The sequence below is a fragment of the Salvelinus sp. IW2-2015 genome, linkage group LG26, assembly GCF_002910315.2.
Source record: "Salvelinus sp. IW2-2015 linkage group LG26, ASM291031v2, whole genome shotgun sequence".
Lineage (NCBI taxonomy): Eukaryota > Metazoa > Chordata > Actinopteri > Salmoniformes > Salmonidae > Salvelinus > Salvelinus sp. IW2-2015.
In genome coordinates, this window is record NC_036866.1 from 9,377,992 (window position 1) to 9,401,497 (window position 23,506).

Consider the following 23,506-nt stretch of genomic DNA (forward strand, 5'->3'; position numbering starts at 1 on the left):
AAGAAAGAGGTACCAGTATACAAAAATAAAGGCTGATTGGACAAAAATTCGAGACTGGAATAAGGAATGGTGTTAAAACGTCTATGTTGTTTCCTTTTTGGAGGCCAGGAAGAGTAGCCTCTGCCTCAGCAGCAGCTATTTGGGGATTCTAATAAATACACACAACAACAAAAAACAATGACTGATGTAAATTAAATATGTTTACCTATATTTCACACAGAGAGGAGGGAAAAGACCAGTATATATGTACTAGGCTTCAATATCAACACAATTTTTCCCAAATTATTGACCTTTTTATGACAACACATAGTTTAATATGGCATTCCCATCAGTCCCCAACAAAGGCTGATATCAGAAAAGCATTAATATGAGAGAAAAAAAGATAAACAATGATAAGGATTTGGGACACACTCTGGATAGAGAACTCCATCATGACCACAGTCAGGAGAAGAGTAAAGAGTTACTAGTTGTCACTGTCATCCGTTCTATTGGCCAACATGCAATCATTGGAAAATAAAATCGATGACCTACGAGCAAGATTAAACTACCAACGGGACATTAAAAATGGTAATATCTTATGTTTCACCGAGTCGTGGCTGAACGACGACATAAATAACATACAGCTGGCGGGTTTTACACTGTATCGGCAGGATAGAACAGCAGCCTCTGGTAAGACAAGGGGTGGCGAACTATGTATATTTGTAAACAACAGCTGGTGCACAATATCTAAGGAAGACTTAAGGTTTTGCTCACCTGAGGTAGAGTATCTCATGATAAGCTGTAGACCACACTATCTACCTAGAGAGTTTTCATCTGAATTTTTCATAGCTGTCTACATACCACCACAGACAAATGCTGGCACTAAGACCGCACTCAATGAGCTGTATACCGTCATAAGCAAACAGGAAAACGCTCATCCAGAGGCGGCGCTGCTAGTAGACGGGGATTTTAATGCAGTGAAACTTAAATCCGTTTGACCAAATTTCTACCAGCATGTTAAATGTGCGAGTACACCACATCAGTCACTGGCTTCATCAATAAGTGCATCGATGACGTTGTCCCCACAGTGACTGTGCGTACATACCCCAACCAGAAGCCATGGATTACAGGCAACATCCGCACTGAGCTGCCGCTTTCAAGGAGCGGGAAGCTTATAAGAAATCCCGCTATGCCCTCCGACGAACCATCAATCAGGCAAAGCGTCAATACAGGACTAAGATCGAATCGTACTACACCGGCTCTGACGCTCATCGGATGTGGCAGGGCTTGCAAACTATTACAGACTACAAAGGGAAGCACAGCCGAGAGCTGCCCAGTGACATGAGCCTACCAGACAAGCTAAATAACTTCTATGCTCGCTTCGAGGCAAGTAACACTGAAACATGCATGAGAGCATCAGCTGTTCCGGACGACTGTCTGATCACGCTCTCCGCAGCCGATGTGAGTAAGACCTTTAAACAGGTTAACATTCACAAGGCCGCAGGCCCAGGCGGATTACAAAGACATGTACTCAGAGCATGCGCTGACCAACTGGCAAGTGTCTTCACTGACATTTTCAACCTCTCCCTGTCGGAGTCTGTAATACCAACATGTTTCAAGCAGACCACCATAGTCCCTGTGCCCAAGAACACTAAGGTAACCTGCCTAAATGACAACCGACCGGTAGTGCTCACGTTTGTAGCCATGAAGTGCTTTGAAAGGCTGGTCATGGCTCACATCAACACCATTATCCCAGAAACCCTAGACCCACTCCAATTTGCATACCGCCCTAACAGATCCACAGATGATGCAATCTCTATTGCACTCCACACTGCCCTTTCCCACCTGGACAAAAGGAACACCTATGTGAGAATGCTATTCATTGACTATAGCTCAGCGTTCAACACCACAGTGCTCTCAAAGCTCAACACTAAGCTAAGGGCCCTGGGACTAAACACCTCCCTCTGCAACTGGATCCTGGACTTCCTGATGGACCGCCCCCAGGTGGTAAGGGTAGGTAACAACACATCTGCCACGCTGATCCTCAACACGGGAGCCTCTCAGGGGTGCGTGCTCAATCCCCTCCTGTACTCCCTTTTCACTCATGACTGCACGGCCAGGCACAACTCCAACACTATCATTAAGTTTGCCGATGACACCACAGTGGTAGGCCTGATCACTGACAACGACGAGACAGCCTATAGGGAGGAGGTCAGAGACCTGGCCGTGTGGTGCCAGGACAACAACCTCTCCCTCAACGTGATCAAGACAAAGGAGATGATTGTGGACTACAGGAAAATGAGGACTGAGCACACCCCTATTCTCAGGGGCTGTAGTGGAGCAGGTTGAGAGTTTCAAGTTCCTTGGTGTCCACATCACCAACAAACTAACATGGTCCAAGCATACCAAGACAGTCGTGAACAGGGCATGACAAAACCTATTCCCCTTGGGAGACTGAAATGATTTGGCATGGGTCCTCAGATCCTCAAAAGGTTCTACAGCTGCACCATTGAGAGCATCCTGACTGATTGCATCACTGCCTGGTATGGCAACTGCTCGGCCTGCGACCGCAAGGCACTACAGAGGGTAGTGCGTACGGCCCAGTACATCACTGGGGCCAAGCTTCCTACCATCCAGGACCTCTATACCAGGCGGTGTCAGAGGCAGGCCCTAAAAATTGTCAAAGACTCCAGCCACCCTACTCATAGACTGTTCTCTCTGCTACCGCATAGCAAGCGGTACTGGAGTGTCAAGTCTAGTCTAGGTCCAAGAGGCTTCTAAACAGCTTCTACCCCAAAGCCATAATACCCCAGAACATCTAATCAAATGGCTATCCAGACTATTTGCATTGCCCCCCCCCCGTTACGCTGCTGCTACTCTCTGTTATTATCTATGCATATTCACTTTAATAACTCTACCTACATGTACATATTACCTTAATTACCTCGACTAACCGGTGTCCCCGCACATTGACTCTGTACCGGTACCCCCTGTATACAGCCTCGCTATTGTTATTTTACTTCTGCTCTTTAATTATTTGTTACTTTTATTTCTTATTATTTAAAAAAAAAAAAAATTACTGCATTGTTGGTTAAGGGCTTGTAAGTAAGCATTTACTATAAGGTCTTCACCCGTTTTCGGCGCATGTGACAAATACAATTTTATTTGATTTAGTTACCACAGCCACAAAGACAAAATTGGCTAATAAAATGTATGATTAAAAAAAAAGCTTTTTGGTCTTAATTTAAGGTTAGGGTTAAGCATAAGGTTAGCAGTGTGGTTAAGGTTAGGTTAAAAATCAGATTTGAAGAATTTACATTGTAGAAATAAGGTTTAGCCATAATTATGACTTTGTGTCTGTGGTAACTAGTGACAACCAGAGTAAAGGGTGCAGAGGGCACAAGAGGATCATGGGAAAAACAGAGTGAACTTCACCCGTATGGAGTGATAGGTTCATTCGGGGGGAGAAGGGTGAGTGGGGGTTGTGAGGGTGAGGGGACCTGAGGATGGGTTGATGTGGGGGGTGTTAAGCTTTAGCATGCACAGTCCTGTTGGGGGGCTGCGGGCTGCTCGGTAAGCTGGGGGCCTTGTTTGGCCCCTGTGATGGCCGGGTCGGCGGCRTCCAAGCTCTCAGACATCTTTTCGCAGATGATGTCCACCAACCGCTCGAACGTCTGCTTCACATTGATGTTGTCCTTGGCACTGGCCTCAAAGAACTCGAACCCTGGAACATGGTGTCAGAATTTGGATCATAATGTGGTGGAGGTAGTTTATCAAGCTAGCCTCATGTTTTATGTAATCTTGCCCATTGGCTTCTAAAGCTAATGTCTGGGATTAAGCTAAACAAGCTAACTTTGTATTGCCATTGTGTCATCCCTGTATGACATTTGGTGTCAGCGGTGAGATCTGTGTTCAACAGACAATTAGGCACAATTATTTTTGTTTGTTTGCTTATGCCGCTGTTCCGGCATGTACTCTGGATAAAAGCAACTTCTACTAAGCGATTGCAACCAAATTATACATGTTATTGTTTAGCTGACAACTTAGACGATATAATCAAATCATCAGATAAGTAGCAGCATTAACATCACCAGTATCATTGAATGTACCTCATGTAATATCCATACATAGCTAAAGTAGTTGTGGTGAGACCTGTGAGTTGGTGTTCTGTGATGTAAACTCACCCAAGTGTTCAGAGAGCTGCCTACCCCGGTCTGCTGCCACCACCCTCTCGTCCTCCATGTCACACTTGTTTCCCACCAGCAGGACCTGTGCGTTGTCCCAAGAGTACGTCTTGATCTGGGTTGACCTGTGGCAGCCATACAAAATGGTTCACTATAAGAAAAGATAACACACACACACACACTGATCCAGTGGTTTTGAGCAGGTGCGTGAGGGGCAAAGAGACCCGATGAAGACCTCAGGGTCTCAACATTGTTTTTAATAAACTACTATTAAGAGCGTAGATCCAGTATGCGGTCTTCTTTTGTTTTCAGCAAACACACAGAAACAGAGATATGGTCCACTGTGGAGCCATAGATAACTTGGTGCACTGATTCACCTTTCAAGGGTTATCCAAAATGAGTTTGGAATACTGCAGCTTGCGATGCGTTCATTTTGGATTATTGTGAGTAATAGTGTTTTTGCATAGGATTGGGGATAGTGATTAGAAGTGGAAAATGCCGCTTGGTGTCAACAGGGTCCCTGTTACAATCATGAATCTTAAACAAACTAGAAATATCTATGTGGCTCAAGTTCACTTGTTTTTATCTAGAAAAGGTCAACAAACTGTTATCACTCCATTGGTCTTTCTGAAGAAAAGGTTGACAAACCAATTGGACCTCCTAGAGTCAGGCCTGTACTGTATCAAGGAATACTGATCTATTTTTGTCCACCACTGTTTGTAGGCTACTATTAATTTGCCATATGGTCACATGACCACATTCCTGCGCAATCACTTACCAGTCCTGCACAGCGTTAAAGGACTCCTCATTCGTGATGTCATACATGAGGATGAAGCCCATGGCTCCGCGGTAGTAAGCGGTGGTGATAGTCCTGTACCTCTCCTGCCCTGCCGTATCCTAGAAACATGACACGCACACACACACACAGGTTGCATTACAATGAACACCACAGTTAAATTGACATGCACACCAATCATCTTGCACACCGATAACGACAGAACATTAAAACCCTCCGGTGATATCAAACAGTCTAGCGGCAGACTACTTTTGCTGCCAATTGATGATGATTGCACATCAGTAGCTTTTAGAGACCCTTTCGCATTTCCGCTGTGACTTGCCAAATTTCTATTCCCCTCCTTGGTTGGCGCGTCAGAAGGGGCAGATTGAGTTACGACCTAAGCTCTAATGAATGCTCATGGAATGAATTAGGCCTCCCTGATACCCAATACTACACCTCTCTGAGCTGTGGCGCAACATCAGCCTCTATCCGCATTACAGATGACAAAACTCGGTTGGTTAGGCTGTATGTTAGGTTTAGGCTGCACATTATCTGTTAAAATAGTCACATTTCTGCTTTGTTTATTTCTAGCGTGCATAATGAATCGGAATACACATGTAAATATGTAAACTGGGTTAAATATGCACAGTATATTGTGTGAAACTAATGTTTTTATGTTTTAGGTCAGCCGTACTCTATAGGCGAATCGCGGTCTGGATCCGGACCCAGAATGGGGTCAATATTGACCACGGGTCCCAGCAACGTCAGCATAACCAACTTTTTCAATTTTACTACACTTGTGTGTGTGCTGAGCTGACTGTATGCTGTACTGTGAGGAAGGGGATGGGGAGCAGTGCGTGTGTATATGTAGGAGGTGAGGGTTTTGCACTCAAGGGGAATGTGTAGTAATGGGAAAGGGTGCACAATCAGTCATCGCCCTCTGTGTTTTGATTGGCCAGCAGCCTTTCTCACTGAAGGCCTGGGAAAGGCTGACAACAGAACAAGCCTTCCCTCGTCACAGACACACACACCAACCCACTATAGCACTGTCTGATGTACAGTAGAGACTGTTCATGTTGACGTAAATGCAAACTCTACTGTACTGTACATGCCCAAAATGATGTACTCCAACACATACACTGAATGCACACAACATTAGGAACATTTTCCCAATATTGAGTAGGCCAGCATTCCACAGGGGTGCTGGCCCATGTTGGAATGCTGGCCTATGTTGACTCCAATGCTTCCCACATTTGTGTCAGGTTGGCTGGATGTCCTTTGGGTGGCGGACCATTCTTAATACACATGGGAAACTGTTGAGCGTGAAAAACCCAGCAGCATTGCAGGTCTTGACACACTCATTGGATTTAACACGTGACATCAATAAGGGATCATAGCTTTCACCTGGATTCACCTGGTCAGTCTGTGTCATGGAAAGAGCAGGTGTTCCTAATGTTTTGTCCACTCAAGGTAGAGTAAGAGATCATAGCAATGATGCATTTCATCCTCATGCCTCTCGGAATGTACTATATTCAAGCTCTGTGGAACTGGAACTATGCCTTTTATTACACCTAGAGCAGTGATGGGCAACTCCAGTCCTCAGTGGCCGGAGTGGTGTCACACTTTTTCCCCATCCCTAGAGATACACAGCTGATTAAACTAATTGCATTCTAAACTGAAGATCATGATTAGTTGACTATTGGAGTCAGGTGTGTTAGCTGGGGCTGGGGCAAAAGTGTTACACTAAACAGGCCCTCAAGGAATGGAGTTGCCCATCCCTGACCTAGGGGTATAATTACCAGGTGAGCCTTGCCATGGTTTTGGTAATGGTTACCAAAAGTGTCGTTTTTGGCAGGGGTCTTGTTACACGGACATATCAACCATATGAAAGGAGCCATCTCCAAATCTCACCCAGATCTGTAGCTTGATCCTCTTGTCGTTCCTGTAGATTGTCTTCACCTTGAAGTCGATACCCACCGTGCTGACGAAGGCCGGCGTGAAGGAGTCGTCAGCGTAGCGGAACAGAAAGCTGGTCTTGCCCACGCTGCTGTTTCCAATGATGAGGATCTTGAACATGTAGTCAAAGTTCTGATCTGAGGACTCCTTCTGTCCATAGGTAGCTGTAGCTGAAGCCATCTGAAAGAGTAGAGAGAGTTTGTCAAACAACTGAAATTATCCCTTGTAATTGGAAATATCATGTTAACAGTTCCCATACTGATTCTTGGGGGATCACAGAGCAGTACTATTATTACATTGTGTTTCTATCAGTGGAGGCTGCTGAGGGGAAAACGGCTCATAATAATGGCCAGAATGTAGCAAATGGAATGGCATCATACACTTGGAAACCATGTGTTTGTATTTGATACCATTCCACTGATTCCGCTCCAGTCATTACCACGAGCCTGTTCTCCACAATGAAGGTGCCACCATTCTTTGGTTTCTATAAATGGCCTCTGACACATCAAAAAGGCCTACTTCAAAAGTTATAACCTAGGATAAGCAGTGAAGGCCATGTTAGAAGTACAGATGAAATGATACAGAATGCCAAATATCCACCCAATTGATTTAGCACCATCAAGGCCTGCTTAAGCCCTTGCCAAACACAACTAGCATTAGTGGGAGAAGTACCTAATCGTCGTACTTCAGTAAAAGTAAAGGTATATTAATAGAAAAAGACTCAAGTAAAAGTGAAAGTCACCCAGTAAAATACTACTTGAGTAAAAGTCTAAAAGTATTTCGTCTTAAATATACTTAAGTATCAAAAGTAAATATCATTATTAAAATATTCTTAAAGTAAAGTAAATGTATAAATCATTTAAAATTCCTTATATTAAGCAAACCAGACGGCACATTTTTTTTACTGGGCAGACTCCAACACTTTACAAACTAAGCATTTTTGTTTCGTGAGTCTGCCTGACAAGAGGCAGTAGGGATGACCAGGGATGATCTCTTGATTGGTGCGTGAGTTTAACAATTTTACTGTCCTGCTAAGCATTCAAAATGTAACGAGTACTTTTGGGTGTCAGAGAATACGTATGGAGTAAAAAATACAAAATTTTCTTTAGGGATGTAGTGAAGTAAAAGTTGTCACAAATTTAAATAGTAAATGAAAGTCCAGATACCCCAAAAAACTACTTATGTAGTACTTTAAAGTATTTTTACTTAAGTACTTTACACCACTGACAACTAGTACAAAAAAGGGAGCAACCTCATCCATCACCAAGTGCAATTGGAGTAGTATTAATCGATGAGAAACTAAACTCTGGAACATCGATAAACCAGAGGCACAAGAAGACTGCATTGCATCAAGAACCATTTCATCAGTTCCCATCAAATCAAATGTTATTTTTCACATGCTTCGTAAACAACAGGTGTAGACTAACTAACTTACTTACGGGGCCTTCCCAACAATGCAGAGAAGAAAAAAAAATGGTCTAATAATAACACAAGGAATAAATACACAATGAGTAACGATAACTTGGCTATATACACAGCATACCAGTACCGAGCCGATGTGCAGGGGTACGAGGTAATTGAGGTAGACATGTACATATAGGTAGGGATAAAGGGACTAAGCAAAAGGGAGAGATAATAAACAGTAACAGCAGCGTATGTGATGAGTCAAAAGAGTTAGTGCAAAAAGGCTCAATGCAGCAATTCCGGGTAGCTATCAGTTAACTATTTAACAAACTATTTAGCAGTATTATAGCTTGGGGGTAGAAGCTGTTCAGGGTCTTGTTTGTTCTAGCCTTGGTGCATCAGTACCGCTTGCTGTCCGTTAGCAGAGAGAACAGTCTATGACTTGGGTGGCTGGAGTCTTTGACAATTTTTAGAACTTTCCTCTGATACTGCCTGGTATAGAGGTCCTGGATGGCAGGGAGCTAGGCCCCAGTGATGTACCGGCCAGTACGCAAAACCCTCTGTAGCGCCTTGAGGTCGGACGCCATGCAATTGCCATACCAAGCGATGATGCAGCCAGTCAAGATGCTCTCAATAGTGCAGCTGTATAACTTTTTGAGGTTCTGAGGGCCCATGTCGAATCTTTCCGGCCAACTGAGGGGAAAGAGGTGTTGTTGTGCCCTCTTCACAATTGTGTTGATGTGTGTGGACCATAATAGTTCCTTAGTGATGTGTACACAGAGGAACTTGAACCTCTCGACCTGCTCCACAACAGCCCCGTCGATATGGATGCTGGCGTGCTCAGCCCTCCTTTTCCTGTAGTCCACGATCAGCTCCTTTGTCTTGCTGAAGTTGAGAGAGAGGTTGTTGTCCTGGCACCACACTGCCAAGTCTCTGACCACCTTTGCCTGTTTGATGGTTTGTCGGAGGGCGTGGTGGAATTTCTTATAAGCGTCTGGATTAGTGTCCCGCTCCTTGAAAGCGGCAGCGCTAGCCTTTAGCTCAGTGCAGATGTTGTCTATAATCCATGGCTTCTGGTTGGGACATGTACGTACGTAGGTTACTGTGGGGACAATGTCGTTGATGCATTTATTAATGAAGCCAGTGACTGATGTGGTAAACTCCTCAATGCCATTGGATGAATCCCGGAACATATTCCAGTCTGTGCTAGCGAAACAGTCCTGTAGCGTCATTCCGCTTCATCGAACCACTTCCGTATTGAGCGCGTCACTGGTACCTCCTGTTTTTGCTTGTAAGCAGGAATCAGGAGGATAGAGTTATGTGTGTGGAGTGAAGGTGATCTAGAGTTTTTCCCCCTCTAGTTGCACAGGTGACATACTGGTAGAAACAGATTTCAGTTTTCCTGCATTAAAGTCACTAGCCACTAGGAGCGCCGCCTCTGGGTGAGCATTTTCTTGTTTGCTTATGGCCCTATACAGTTTGTGCCAGCATCGGTTCAATGTGACAACAAGATATTCCTTGGCGAGGAAATAGTTTACTGACGATTCTCTGGCACCTGACAGGTATCAAAGCTTTTTACACAAAGTGGAACATTCGGAACTCCCTGATACTTACAACACCTATTTAATGATGGGTTGCTGGTTTTACATACCAATCATTCTGTCTCTCAAAAGATGTGAGCCATTGTCTATAATTTAGTCAGCTCTCAACAGTGCATTCTAGAAAGATAGAGAAGCCTGTGCCACATGCAACAAAAATGACTTCAAATGAATGTGACTGGGGCAGACGGATTGACTGACAGGTCACTCGTCCTCTCAGGACATCTTCCCCTGTGGTAGAACAGTAGTGGGACTGTGATTGGTCATATCTGAGCAGAAGGTTACTCTGTAAGAACTTTTGGCGGGGTCACTTCTAATCTTTAGGGCAGCCCATCAGGAGTCGAGGTCCCTAAGGCTCTGTCTATATTTGGACTGCTATCTCTACTTGGCTGCTGCATTGGAGCACTAAAACTCCCTGGGATAACGTGTAAACAAGACATGCCCAGTATAATAGGTGGTCCGACAGATCGGTTTACAGAAAATACAGGGATGCTCTCTTTAATAATGGAACATGTTATTTTTCATGAGTCATGATTCTATTTTTTACACAAGACCCTTGAGCTGCTGGTAATAGTACTCGATTTGGATCTAAGTACCTAATAAAGACTTCGCATTCATCATACTTGCCATGTGTTGAATTTGATACAAGTTACAGAGAAACAGGCAAAGGACAAGAAGAACGTCCTGCACATTCTTCTTCCCTGTTTCGCTGTATCAGGGTGAGCACACTGCACATTTTGAACCTTATTGCACCTGTCCCCATAATGTCATTAAAACAAAAAGGCAATAATACTCTTGTTTTGAAGATCTACTGAGGCACTGTTCATATTCAACAAGGGTCTCATGGAAAACGGATTCAGCTTTTCAACACAGGATTCTTGTAATGAAAAAAGAAGGAAGCACAAATAAGGTCAATAGCAAAAGCATGCCAGGTATTTATATGCAACCTGATCAATACTGCCAACACAAAATACATTCTAAATAAGTATTGATAAATAAAATGACAAAATGGACTATCCAACCTTCAGTATAATACATCACAAATGGCCGGAACCTGACAGGTTCTGGTTTAAATGTAATCCCTGACAGGTTCTGGTTTAAGTGTAATCCCTGACAGGTTCTGGTTTAAGTGTAATCCCTGACAGGTTCTGGTTTAAGTGTAATCCCTGACCAGGTTCTGGTTTAAGTGTAACCCCTGACAGGTTCTGGTTTGAAATGTAATCCCTGACAGGTTCTGGTTCAAGTGTAATCCCTGACAGGTTCTGGTTCAAGTGTAATCCCTGACAGGTTCTGGTTCAAGTGTAATCCCTGACAGGTTCTGGTTTGAAATGTAATCCCTGACAGGTTCTGGTTCAAGTGTAATCCCTGACAGGTTCTGGTTCAAGTGTAATCCCTGACAGGTTCTGGTTAAGTGTAATCCCTGACAAATTCTGGTTTAAGTGTAATCCCTGACAGGTTCTGGTTCAATTAATCCCTGACAGGTTCTGGTTCAAGTGTAATCCCTGACAGGTTCTGGTTCAAGTGTAATCCCTGACAGGTTCTGGTTCAAGTGTAATCCCTGACAGGTTCTGGTTGAAATGTAATCCCTGACAGGTTCTGGTTGAAATGTAATCCCTGACAGGTTCTGGTTCAAGTGTAATCCCCGACAGGTTCTGGTTTAAGTATAATCCCTGACAGGTTCTGGTTAAGTGTAATCCCTGACATGTTCTGGTTTAAATGTAATCCCTGACAGGTTCTGGTTTAAATGTAATCCCTGACAGGTTCTGGTTCAAGTGTAATCCCTGACAGGTTCTGGTTCAAATGTAATCCCTGACAGGTTTAAATGTAATCCCTGACAGGTTCTGGTTCAAGTGTAATCCCTGACAGGTTCTGGTTGAAGTATATCAGTAAAATTCAATGTCTGCTTACATTTGAGTCATTTAGCAGACGCTCATATCCAGAGCGATTTACACGTGCAATTAAGGTTAAGTGCCTTGCTCAAGGGCATTTTGTTTGTCTCAAAGAACACTTTTAGCTTTGAACACCTTGGTTATGAGTGAAACAAGCTTGTGTTTGGACTTGTAGACTGAACACTAGTGTCCCCAACATTCAAGCCATGTGGTTTTTACTTTTATTTCTGAGAAACATGATTTGGATGACAGGATGATTGGCCTAGACCTACCAGTAGGCCATAATTTCTCGATCTTACAAAGGCCTTATTGGAGGTGTGTAAACCCAATCATCGTTATTGAAGCCTCTCTTTCAAGAGATTGAGCAATTAGTCTAAATGTAATTAACAAATGCTTTCTAAACAACTATTGACTGAAATATGCTTCTTGCAATGTCATGCCAGGACGTAATGCTCCCTAGACTCCCTATGCCTTTCTAAGGACACAAGTCTGGCTGGCCAGAAGAACTAATCACACAACTTGGACACAAAAAGATGATATTCATCATGATGATCGTACTATATGTTAGATGAGAGATGCAGATTCAAAATAACTCCAACCAACACCATTAACCATATACTTTTCAACCTCTACCAACTGAGGACAGGAAGAGGAGTAGCTGTCCGACCAAAGACGATCATGTTTGTTCCTACATGGTTTGTTCCCTTGTCTTTGAGAACACAGAGCGACCCGTGTCCGACGGGAAGAGGAGTATCTGTGGCATCAACTTGTGTCACTTGTCTTATCAGCCTAAAGAGATTGACAACATAACAACAGATGTGTACAACTGGGATGATGCTCTGTGGCTACTCTGTGCTGTACTCCACTCAATATTTATTTTTGTTTGAACTACATTGCTTGTAATGACTATACGCTGTCTTCTTATAATATGTACCATATTATATTTGTTCATTTTTGTATATGCGAGTTAAGTTGTTTTTTGTCCTCTAAATTTGGGATTCCATTAAACACTACAATGAATGTTAATGGTTGTCTCTGTCTTTTCGTATTGGAAAATAATAAACAGATTAAAAAAAATAAAAAACAGTTGTGTAATGTCAGCCGGGCCTAGACTGTGTCGGTGCACTGAGTCAAACACCATTGATTAGTCTTTTGGATAGGTTCCCGGTGGCAGCTCGTTAATCCCGTTTTATTCCAGGATGATCCCAGAAAACCTAAGAGTCAGACCTGGGCCTGTATTCATATACCGTCTCAGAGTAGGTGTGCTGATCTATGATCAGGTCCTCCTTGTCCATGTAATCTTATTCATTACTCTTACTCTGAGACTCTTTATGAATACAGGCCCTGATCCAAACACCTTGAGATTAGGCAAGCTAATGAGAAAGGCAGCTGCAGTTTACATCAACTTAATCTAGCCCAAACTAAACAAAACAAGATTTTAGTGAAAGAAAATTGGGCAGCGCTATACATTACATGGGCATTATTCCAGGGTAACTATAAGGGAATAACTTCTGTGAGTTAGTCACGTTAAGTACAGGCTGTTAGCACTTATTTTCTTACATTAAAATAAAGCACCTAGCGTGTAAAAATCCTCTATCATCGGTTGCAACACTCACTACCGAGTTCCAAACTGCCTCTGGAAGCAAAGGAAATGGGTTCCCATGGCTGAACAGCCACACACAAGCCTAAGATCACCATGTGCAATGCCAAGCGTCGGCTAGAGTGGTGTAAAACTCGCCACCATTGGACTCTGGATTAGTGGAAACGGGTTCTCTGGAGTGATGAATCACAMTTCACTATCTGGCAGTCCAATGGACAAATCTGGGTCTGGTAGGTGCCAGGAGAACGCTACCTGCCCGAATGCATAGTGCCAACTGTAAAGTTTGGTGGAGGAGGAATAATGGTCTGGGGCTGTTTTTCATGGTTCAGGCTAGGCCCCTTAGTTCTAATGAAGGGAMATCTTAATGCTACAGCACACAATGACATGCTACACGATTCTGTGCTTCCAACTTTGTGGCAATAGTTTGGCGAAGGCCCTTTCCTGTTTCAGCATGACAATGGCCCTGTGCACAAAGCGAGGTCCATACAGAAATATTTTGTCGAGATCGTGTGTAAGAACTTGACTAACCTGCACAGAGCCCKGACATCAACCCCATCGAACACCTTTGGGATGAATTGGAMCGCCTACTGCRAGCTAAGCTTAATCRCCCAACATCAGTGCCCGACCTCATTAATGCTCTTGTGGCTGAATGGAAGCAAGTGTCRCTCAGAAATGTTCCAACTTCTGGGACTRCTTTCCACTAGATGAGTGGAGGCTGTTATAGCAGCATATTAATGCCCATGATTTTGGAATGAGATGTTCGACGAGCAGGTGTACACATACTTTTGGTCATGTAGTGTTTATATAAAAAAGTGGTTCTGATATGAGGCCTATGTAATGTGAGGCAATACATAATCGACTTAAATATTAGGACTGTAGAATGTCCATAATATTTTTATAACCCGTCTACTAAAAACACTTAATCTATTGAAGTGAGATACTTTAATTGATTTTCCCAGCTAGGCAGCCTGAAGAAGAAGCCATTGTGCTTAAGCGGCATTAAACATTTATTTTCCAAACCTGTATCATACCCCAGGTGACCCAATTTTACAAGAGCTATAAAGAGTTGCTTGGTTGATCTAATTGGTAACACACTGTAGCTATCCCCCTAATTTGCAGGTGGTCTGCAAATTATTTTGGATTTATTTTATTTTGATTACATTTATTTTCTTCCAAAATGAATAACATTTGGGAGTATTAATGGTATTATAAGCAATTTTACATTACTTTTCATGTTACAAATTGTTCATAATTATAAACCTTTAATTTGTTACATTCACTGCAAAAATGTTCTACATTTAATCTCCAAGATAATGCGAATGGTGGTCCTCGGGATGGAAAAGGTTGGGGACCACTGCTCTACAGTCAACATATTGCTCAAACTAAGAAATTATACTCCACAACAGACACACACAGCAGACATTTCCATGCCAACTCCTTGCATTCTGCTTCAAGGATGAGTTGAATTAATGAAACAAAAAGTGATGCTTCATTACTTGGGTATTGGAAAACTAAGCATAAAAGGGAAATAAACTTTAAATTGACAGTGGACTGAATCAAATCACATGATAATTCATAGTGAGACACAAACCAGGGTACCAAAACATACTGATAGAAGATTGTCTAAGATGGCATTTTCCCCCATCCAATCACATTTCTCMTTTTCTAAGAAGAAAAGGAGCTAAATATAGCATACGCTCCCTCTTTTTAGAGCAGAAGATATTATGAACCTGCCAGAATCACAATGTAAGCCTGCAATTAAAAGAGTGGAGCTGGGAGTTGTTTTTCTTTTCATGGGATGGGAGGAAACAAAAATGGATGCAATGTAATCTAATGGATATTGTAGGACAGGCAATTGCGGCCACTTAAAACATTAAAGATTCCTTAAGACTTTTTCTGGGATGCCTTTCCCACAGAGTCCAGCAATAACATTGGAGTATAATCTATTTAAAGTATATACAAAGGAAATGCTCACACCAATTTAGACATGCCTGTATATAATATTGCCATGGGACTCAATAAATCATATTTGCAATAATATAGCCCTCCTGAAACATTGAATAGGCCAGCCACATCATATCTGTCATACAATCTGTATAGTAGGCCTAGTAGCCTAAATGCTGACAGTTTTCTTATCATATAGTGTAGTATATCTACTTTCTGGCATTCAATTTATGATTATTTCAAATGGTCCCAATCTAACATGCAAAATGCTCAAGTAGCCTGTTTTAAAATTAGTATTTCTTATTAACTGTCAAATTTAACATAGCCTGCAGTCCTATGTTGACAATTCATATAAAATGTAGAAAAAATATATACATTTCATCATCATCATCATCCGAAAGCTCAACAACGGTGACTTGGGTGAATGAGCTGTCCTAAGATAACATTCAATAGGTAACTGACAAAGAGGCCCTCACCGCTGCTTGCTGATGTGGTCTCATTCACACACACAGCATTATGATTCTCTCTATAGGTTKTGTGCTGTCAAAGCCGTGGTTATATGAAGACATCAAGGATTTAAATAGTCTACAGAAAGAACATCGTAATGCCATTAAGCCTGTACGATCAAAGACGACCATGTTCGTTCCTGCATGGTTCGTTCCCTTTCTGAGCACAGAGCGACCCGTGTCCTACCTATCTACAGCGAATTGGATTTTCCATATGGCATGCTTGATATCAATTCACGTAAATTATACATTGTTTCCTTGATGTAAGAATTCTCTCGCACTACAAATTAAGGATACAGATACAATATCGAGAACCAGACATGGTACTGTAACCGCTGGGCTTTTTAGGAATTTCGACAGGTCGTCTTGTCCTACGGATGCTTTTATTTTCTAGGCTTGAAGTGTCATGCATTACGGCATGACGGTAAGCAACCAATATGGAATATTATATTTCTATGCTACTGCAATTAACGTTACATTTCTCTCTAAAGCAAGCATATTATGTCACATTAAGGAAATAGTTCCTCCTTTATTCTATTTTGTCAGCTATTTCCACATGAAATCCTTAACACACGTAACTCTACACCAGGTATGATGATATAATGTTAACGGAGAATAACATAATTTCCTTACCTTTAAATATTTATTTTAGACTCTTATTACACCAATGCACCACCGCGTCTAGCACCTGCAGAAACACCGACGTTATATGACTGACTGACAGTTGACGACTGAGGTGGGCCGGACCTCAATTTTGGTGTGGGTTGATTGATATTTCAAGCMACTAATCCTGGACCACGTTCACGGAAACGTCCTAAAATATTCAAGATACGTTAAACCCAGACCTWTTTATTATTTATCCTCCTAGCTTGACCTTCTCTATAATTTATTTCAAAAGAGTGTCAGGAAATCATCAATCGAATGACTTTACATAGCCATGATCTTCAACAACAGCAGTTGATAATAATGAAATCGTTTTGTTATCTCTCTTTCAATTTATTTGAATAATGATGTCTCTGGTGTAAATAACTTTAGATGTCGGTTTGGACTTATTATTACTTATTATGTATTTGGATCATGTAGAGTCTACCACAGATTGCAATAATTGATTGTAGCCTACACTGTTTATTGTGTTGTAATGGCTATGGATTGGATAGGGCTGCAGGTAGAGTAGTGGTTAAGAGCATTGGGCCAGTAACTGAATGGTCGCTGCTTTGAATCCCTGAGCCAACTAAGTGAAAAATCTGTGTATATGCACTTGAACAAGGCACTTAACCCTAATTGCTCCTGTAAATTCCTCTGGATAAGAGTGTCTACTAAAATGTAAAACATTTATAATTATTCTGAGCGGTGATGAGGAGAGAAACYAGTGGTGCTGTATCTCTGATTCCATAACTCCTCTGAACAATGATAGCAGGGATTTGATTTGGGACTGGGAGAGTGTCTGCCTCTCTGAATGGATGAGGAGCAGAGTGAAGGACAGCTGTGGCTTTGCAAACCCAATCTGGGAACAAATTGGCAATGTAATTGCTGAATTGTAGATATGTTTGACCCCAAACCCTTCCAGCCTGTGGTTAAACCATTGGATTAAACCYAAGGATGGTAGGTAATGGATTAATTTGCTTTACTACATTGCAGAATGTTACCCTTTACTATTAAACTAGGGCTCACGTCAAATAGAACCCAATAGAATAGGTTCATTCGATTTTCTCTTGTGATCCCATTTTTCAATACGATATCCCATAAGGAGATATCACATACGGAGACCAAAAGGGCCTGTTACATTTCAGACATGATTGATTACCTCACTGGTGACAGCCCCTGGCTGCCACAGCCTACAGTAGAGGTGCCAATAGAGTAGTTGATTTGTAGCTTCCCATGGTGACATATCGGAGAACACTCTATGCCCACTATCATAGAGGTCCAGGAGCAGTCTGGCTCATCTGCCGTCTGTATTAAACTCGTCGGAGAGACGGAGCAAGGCCTTTGACAGTTAAAATAGTTTTTTGCCACATGATAATGCTATTCTTCATTTAACACCACAACACATTCAAATGTGCTCTCAAAACACGTTTTACATATAAAAATGATTTTACTTTAGGCACTCTGTCCCACCCCAACCTATATAAAGAGTGTTATTCAATAGACCTCAGTGCACAGTAAGTCAAGCTAATTCACAGATTTAAAATATTATTGTATCGTTGAGCTGGCCACTAGCTAGCTGCAAGTGCAGTAGGGCCTGAAAACAACAAATGTAACTGTCAACACTAGGTGGCAGTAGCGGTGGCAGTGTGTGATTTCAGGACTTCAAATCTGCCTGGAACACAGCGAAACTCTGTGGTAGTTACATCACTGAGGTATAAAGTTACATGTGCTGATGCGGAAGTGAGTCAGTTCTCATTCACGTTATGTTTTACGTACTATTTTAACTCAACTAATGTGTCAGCTAAACTGCCACATCAGATGGGTTCGACTTCGATACTTTCAAAAGTAGATATTGATTAGCGTGGGGTGAACATTTGCCAGGCATGCACGAGTCAGAGTTAGCTAGTTAATGCGTTGCAGATGACTGGTCTCCTGTATATTAATCATGGTATTTCTTCGAGGTAAAAATGTTCTTGTGCGTTTTTCATTCTATTTGAAACCACTGTTACAAGGAAGATTGCTCATATTAACAAACACCCTCAGTGGAGGTGTTATGTTGTCTCTGGGAGATATCATACAGCAAACCAGGGAGAAAATGAAAAATCCTCAGACAATTCGTGACTGGAGGCGCACAGGTGAGAATATCCAATTGTGTACAGTTGCGGTCAAATATATTGGCACCATTCACTGTTTATTATAAAGAAAGTTGAAATTGAAAACTTTTGGTGTTCACACGTGTATTTGTTTTGAAAATAAATAAAATAGCAATTCAACCCCCAAAAAACAGCGTTCTTCTCCCTTGCATTATGAAATGCAAGTGGTGCCAATATATTTGGCTGCATCAGTAGGCCGAGTGCAGCTACCACCTGTGCCATTATAGCATTGGGCTCTTGGCACAATGTTTATTTATTTTTATACTAGAGCTGACATCATACCCAATCCTTGATAGAGATGTATGTACAAAATAATTTGAGGTACTTCTGTCAATAGTTTATTTTCTATTTTCCCTAGGGCACATGTTTGGAGTGGGTTGCTCCATGGGACCTGTTCTCCACTACTGGTATTCATGGCTGGATAAAATCTACATTGGCAAAGCCTTGCACACTGTAGGCAAGAAAGTCCTAGTGGACCAGCTAGTTTGCTCACCAATCCTTGGAGCTTGGTACTTTTTAGGTGAGAATGAAATGCAAAAGCTCTTTTGGTTTACATTTATACAAGGTATAATTTATTTTTGCATTAAAATATCTGCAAATAACATTCTCATATGCAATATTTGATTGTCTTAGTGCAAGAACAAATAGGCCTTCAGCCTTCCCTAGTCTTGTGTATCTATAGGACTTTTCAGATTAGGATTAGGATGGGCTCGGGGGTGAAATGTTCTGAATGTGAATGTCTTGTGTGTGTTTACCTTAAGTGTGTGTGGAGTCAGTTTAATTGCATCAATCCACTAGTGAGGTAAAAGGGTTTGTGTACCGTACGTCAATACTAGATGTTAAAGAGTGGGTCAAAGTTTTCCAAGAATATGACAAACGGCATTAAGGTAACAAACAACTGATATGGGTACCAAACCCTTACTATTGTGATTGGATGTTATCTGTAGCCTATGTGTTTCCATTTTTATACTGACTAAATACTGTTTAATCATTTGGTAGATATCCCAGACTTTCATACAGTCAATGCACCCATCCTTCACCTTTGTTTATTGCAGGCATGGGAGTAATGGAGGGACACGGTCTATCCAAAGGCGCGCTGGAATTCAAAGACAAGTTCTGGGAGTTCTATAAGGTAAGTACTACAGTCCTGTATGATGTAGAATGTATTCCTTGTTCAATTTTACCATCTTATATGTTATGCTGATGTATATATGATGACACTAGAGAATAGAGGGTTGATTTGACTGAGGTTATGATATTTTTAATTGTTACTGTGTTTCTTACCGTAGGCTGATTGGTGTGTCTGGCCTGCTGCACAGCTGATCAACTTCTATTTCCTTTCACCCCAATACCGGGTCCTTTATGTGAACACAATAACCCTGGGTTGGGACACCTACCTGTCTTACCTCAAACACAGAGTAAGTTGGACTGTAGTCGGAGAGATATTGGAATCAATAGGGAAACATAACTCCCTTTTGCCTGGCTACCCAAACTCCTTGCTCCGGGCCTCCAGCCAAACGGTATGCCATGCCCACGGAATACCCGGAAGGTAGTTTCTTCTCTGCAATGAGTCTAGATCTGAGTACCTCCCAGACGATTTCTATAATGKWAATCCATTCTAGACCATCTGATTGGTCCCATAAACCGATGGGTTGGACCAGAGCCAGAACACACGTAAAGCAGCATTTCGAAAATGTGTTTTTGGCTTTGACACACTGATTGGTTAGAGATGATCTAATTGCTGATGACTTTCTTTTGTACAACCCCCCTCCCCCTCATTTTGACGTCACTACAAATGACTTCAATGATGGCAGTCTCAGAGCGAAATATGTAGCGAACAATAGAGCAGCGGAATWATTCAGTTTGACTCGTCAGGCAAAGCCCCCTTAATTAACTTCTCTGTCAAATACACTAACGCATAAGGACAATACACCGATAGAATTCTATTACGTTTTGCGTATATATTTTTAATCCATTCTATTGGTCTTTTGACAGGAAGATGATCAACCAGGAGAGCTTGTTCTTCACAGTGGTGTCATAGAGGTGACCCAGGAGGCTGTTGGGCCCATCGCTCCAGCTAAACGGTTTGAGGAGTAGGTTTAGCCCTAGCACTGAACTCAATACTGAACTCCAAATAGTTGAAGATCAATGTTTCATTCTTGGAACAGTTGTCTCTTGCACACTGGAAGGTGTATAATTTCATGYGTGTATAATTAGTTATATGTGTCATGTAACTTTTCTGGTTTAATTATTTCCAGCCACAGTAACTATAATCAAATATTGTTATCCTRCTGTTTAAGATGCCAATCTTGCCTTAAAAGTGATTCATGACTGCCTAATATTTGTCTCAGGATTTCAAATGGACCAATACGTTTATCTGAATAATGAAAGACATCAATTCCTCCAGTATTCAATGTTTTACTGTAAGATGATTGTTCTAGTGACCTCAATGGTTAGTCACAGTGATGTAGATGTTTTCACAACAATTTAAAACTTGAAGCAATGATGGTTAAATACATGTTCTATTACTTTTGAAAGGATTTACAGATTCAGCAGTTAAATGAAGAATGCTATGTATTTATTTACATAGTTGGTAAGTTATGGCAAATGTGTTGAATGGAAATGATAGATTATGCACAGTCCGTTCATAATACATAACAATCTATGATCTTCTAGTTGCATAGGTGGATGGGAAAACATCTGTAAAATGCTGTGATTAACATGTTCAATGTATTTTTTTTTTTTTTTTGTAATACTTAAAAAAAAAAATGTTTGTAGTTGTCTGACCTGATTACTCTTACATGTACCTTAATAATACATTACAACTGCTTCTGATTTTTTTTTAAATGAAAGGGATCAAAGGATATGTGACAGGTTTTTTTTTAATGACATTTTTGCAGTAGTGCAAAGTACTTGAGTAAAAATACTTTTAAGTACAACTTAAGGAGGTTTTTGGGTCTCTACTATACTATTTATATTTGACAACTTTTACTTTTCCTTCACTACATTCCTAAAGAAAATAATCTTATTTTTTGCTCCATACATTTTCCCTGACATGCAAAAGTACTTGTTACATTTTGAATGCTTAGCAGGACAGAAAATGGTCCAATTCACACATTTATCCAGAGAACATCCTGGTCTTACCTACTGCCTCTGATCTAGTGGACTCACTAAACACAAATGCCTCATTTGTAAATGTCTGAGTTTTGGAATGTGCCCCTAGCGATCTGTAAATTAAAAATATAAGAACGTTGTGGCTACTGGTTTGCTTAATATAAGGAAGTGAAAATTATTATTTTAGTTTTGATACTTAAGTATATTTTAGCAATTACATTTACTTTTGATACATAAGTATTTTTAAACCAAATGCTTTTAGACGTTTCACTTTTACTTGAGTCATTTTCTATAACGGTATCTTTACTTTTAGTCAAGTATGACCATGGGGTACTTTTCCTCCCACTGTTGATTTAAGAATCCCGAAAGAGGAGCCTTAACTTTCCATCCAATTTGCAACAGATTTTCATGCGAATATTTTAAAATCTGCATAAAACAATATGGACATTTTCCCACCAGAGATGTTTCCATCAAACGGACTTATTRTGAATGAAAGGCTGCGCGTGTTGAAGTGTAAAGAACAGTAAGGCCCGCACACTGATTATGCACATTAAACGTTAAAATATTTCACATCACATGACTATTATGCACATGACGCATGGTTGGTGTGGAAACAATTCAATTCACTTTTGCATAGTCAGTCATAATTAATCACAGAGGTACATATGGTCATAAAGGGTTATATACATACAAATAGTCCAAGTTAACCTAGGTAACAGTTTAMAAAAAGATTACGTTGGAAACTGTTGGAATACCCGTCCAAAAGACAATTACGCGCGGTGGCCGTAGATACAATTACTGTGACCTATTACAAAAACWACTTGTAATTGATATCAATGAGATGGACACATGTGGGGGCTAGTAGTTACATAAAATCTTATATGTACAACTTGACAAAGTGGAGACCTGGATGGAAGGACAAATCAACTTAACATATGAATGTAAGATATGGTCTGATATCAAACTCTTGGTTCAGACCTTTAGGAAACACTGTGGACAAACGGTGAATCCAATACAATTCTATGCTCAGTAGAATGTATCTCAGAAAGTTGATGTTGTGACGAGCCGCCATGACATGCGCAGCCACAGGTTTTCTATGGTCAAGAGTCCTGATATTACTCCTGTGTTCTGCTATCCTTGTTTTCAGAGCTCGTTTCGTTTTTCCTACATAGCGTAGACCACAAATACAATTGATCAGGAATACTATTTTTTTTTGTGGGACACACAATGGTGGCCTTAATCTTAATGGCCTTGCCCGTGATAGGGTGATTGGACATTGTGCATTTGTTCGTAAAGTGACACTGGATACATCGGCCACATCTGTAATTACCGTAGGACACATTGCCTAGAAAGGTGCTATGTGGCACCGCTGGAAGATCAGACCTCACCACCATTTGACTGATGTTGGGGGGCGTCTGAAGACTTCCCGCGGGCTTCTTTAAACGTATTTTCCAGTTGTGGATCAGTGCTCAAKATGTGCCAGTGTTTTTTAATGATGTGGTCGAACTGTTTGCCAAGTGGGGAGTATTGAAGGAAACATTGAACTCGTTGGTCAGGGGGGCGGGGTGATTTGGGCGTGAGGCTGTCATCCTGGTTCATATTCTTGTAACGGTCCCTTGCGTCATGAAGCCATTCCTCTGGGTAACCACGCTGTCTGAAACGCCCATCCAGACAGTCGGCTTGTTTGTCATAGTCACTGTGTACTAAAGATATTGCGTACGCGGATGTATTGGCTGACAGGGAGGTTCTTTTTCAG

General features: G+C 41.4%; 2 protein-coding genes across 2 annotated transcripts; one reads left to right on the plus strand and one right to left on the minus strand.

The window, feature by feature from the left end:
* Positions 1–588: 588 nt before the first annotated feature.
* LOC111952339 (ras-related protein Rab-3A-like) lies at positions 589–16,562 on the minus strand. The gene is made up of 5 exons (XM_023970919.3): positions 16,472–16,562; positions 6,853–7,077; positions 4,942–5,060; positions 4,164–4,288; positions 589–3,703 (listed from the first exon to the last, which is right to left on the minus strand). The coding sequence occupies exons 2-5, from the start codon at positions 7,075–7,077 to the stop codon at positions 3,513–3,515; spliced, it is 660 nt and encodes a 219-aa protein (XP_023826687.1). The 5' UTR covers positions 16,472–16,562; the 3' UTR covers positions 589–3,512.
* Positions 16,563–18,180: 1,618 nt separating this feature from the next.
* LOC111952967 (mpv17-like protein 2) lies at positions 18,181–20,973 on the plus strand. The gene is made up of 5 exons (XM_023972011.2): positions 18,181–18,618; positions 18,995–19,156; positions 19,692–19,768; positions 19,926–20,054; positions 20,632–20,973. Exons 1-5 carry the CDS (start codon positions 18,429–18,431, stop codon positions 20,731–20,733), a joined length of 660 nt encoding a protein of 219 aa, XP_023827779.1. The 5' UTR covers positions 18,181–18,428; the 3' UTR covers positions 20,734–20,973.
* The last annotated feature ends 2,533 nt before the right edge of the window (positions 20,974–23,506 follow it).

What these genes read in the sequence shown, in the direction of transcription:
- LOC111952967 (XM_023972011.2), top strand. Translation starts at nt 18,429, where the DNA reads ATGGTATTTCTTCGAGGTAAAAATGTTCTTGTGCGTTTTTCATTCTAT. An exon ending in TCGTGACTGGAGGCGCACAG is followed by an intron (nt 18,619 to 18,994) that starts GTGAGAATATCC and finishes TATTTTCCCTAG; the next exon opens with GGCACATGTTTGGAGTGGGT. An exon ending in AGTTCTGGGAGTTCTATAAG is followed by an intron (nt 19,769 to 19,925) that starts GTAAGTACTACA and finishes TTCTTACCGTAG; the next exon opens with GCTGATTGGTGTGTCTGGCC.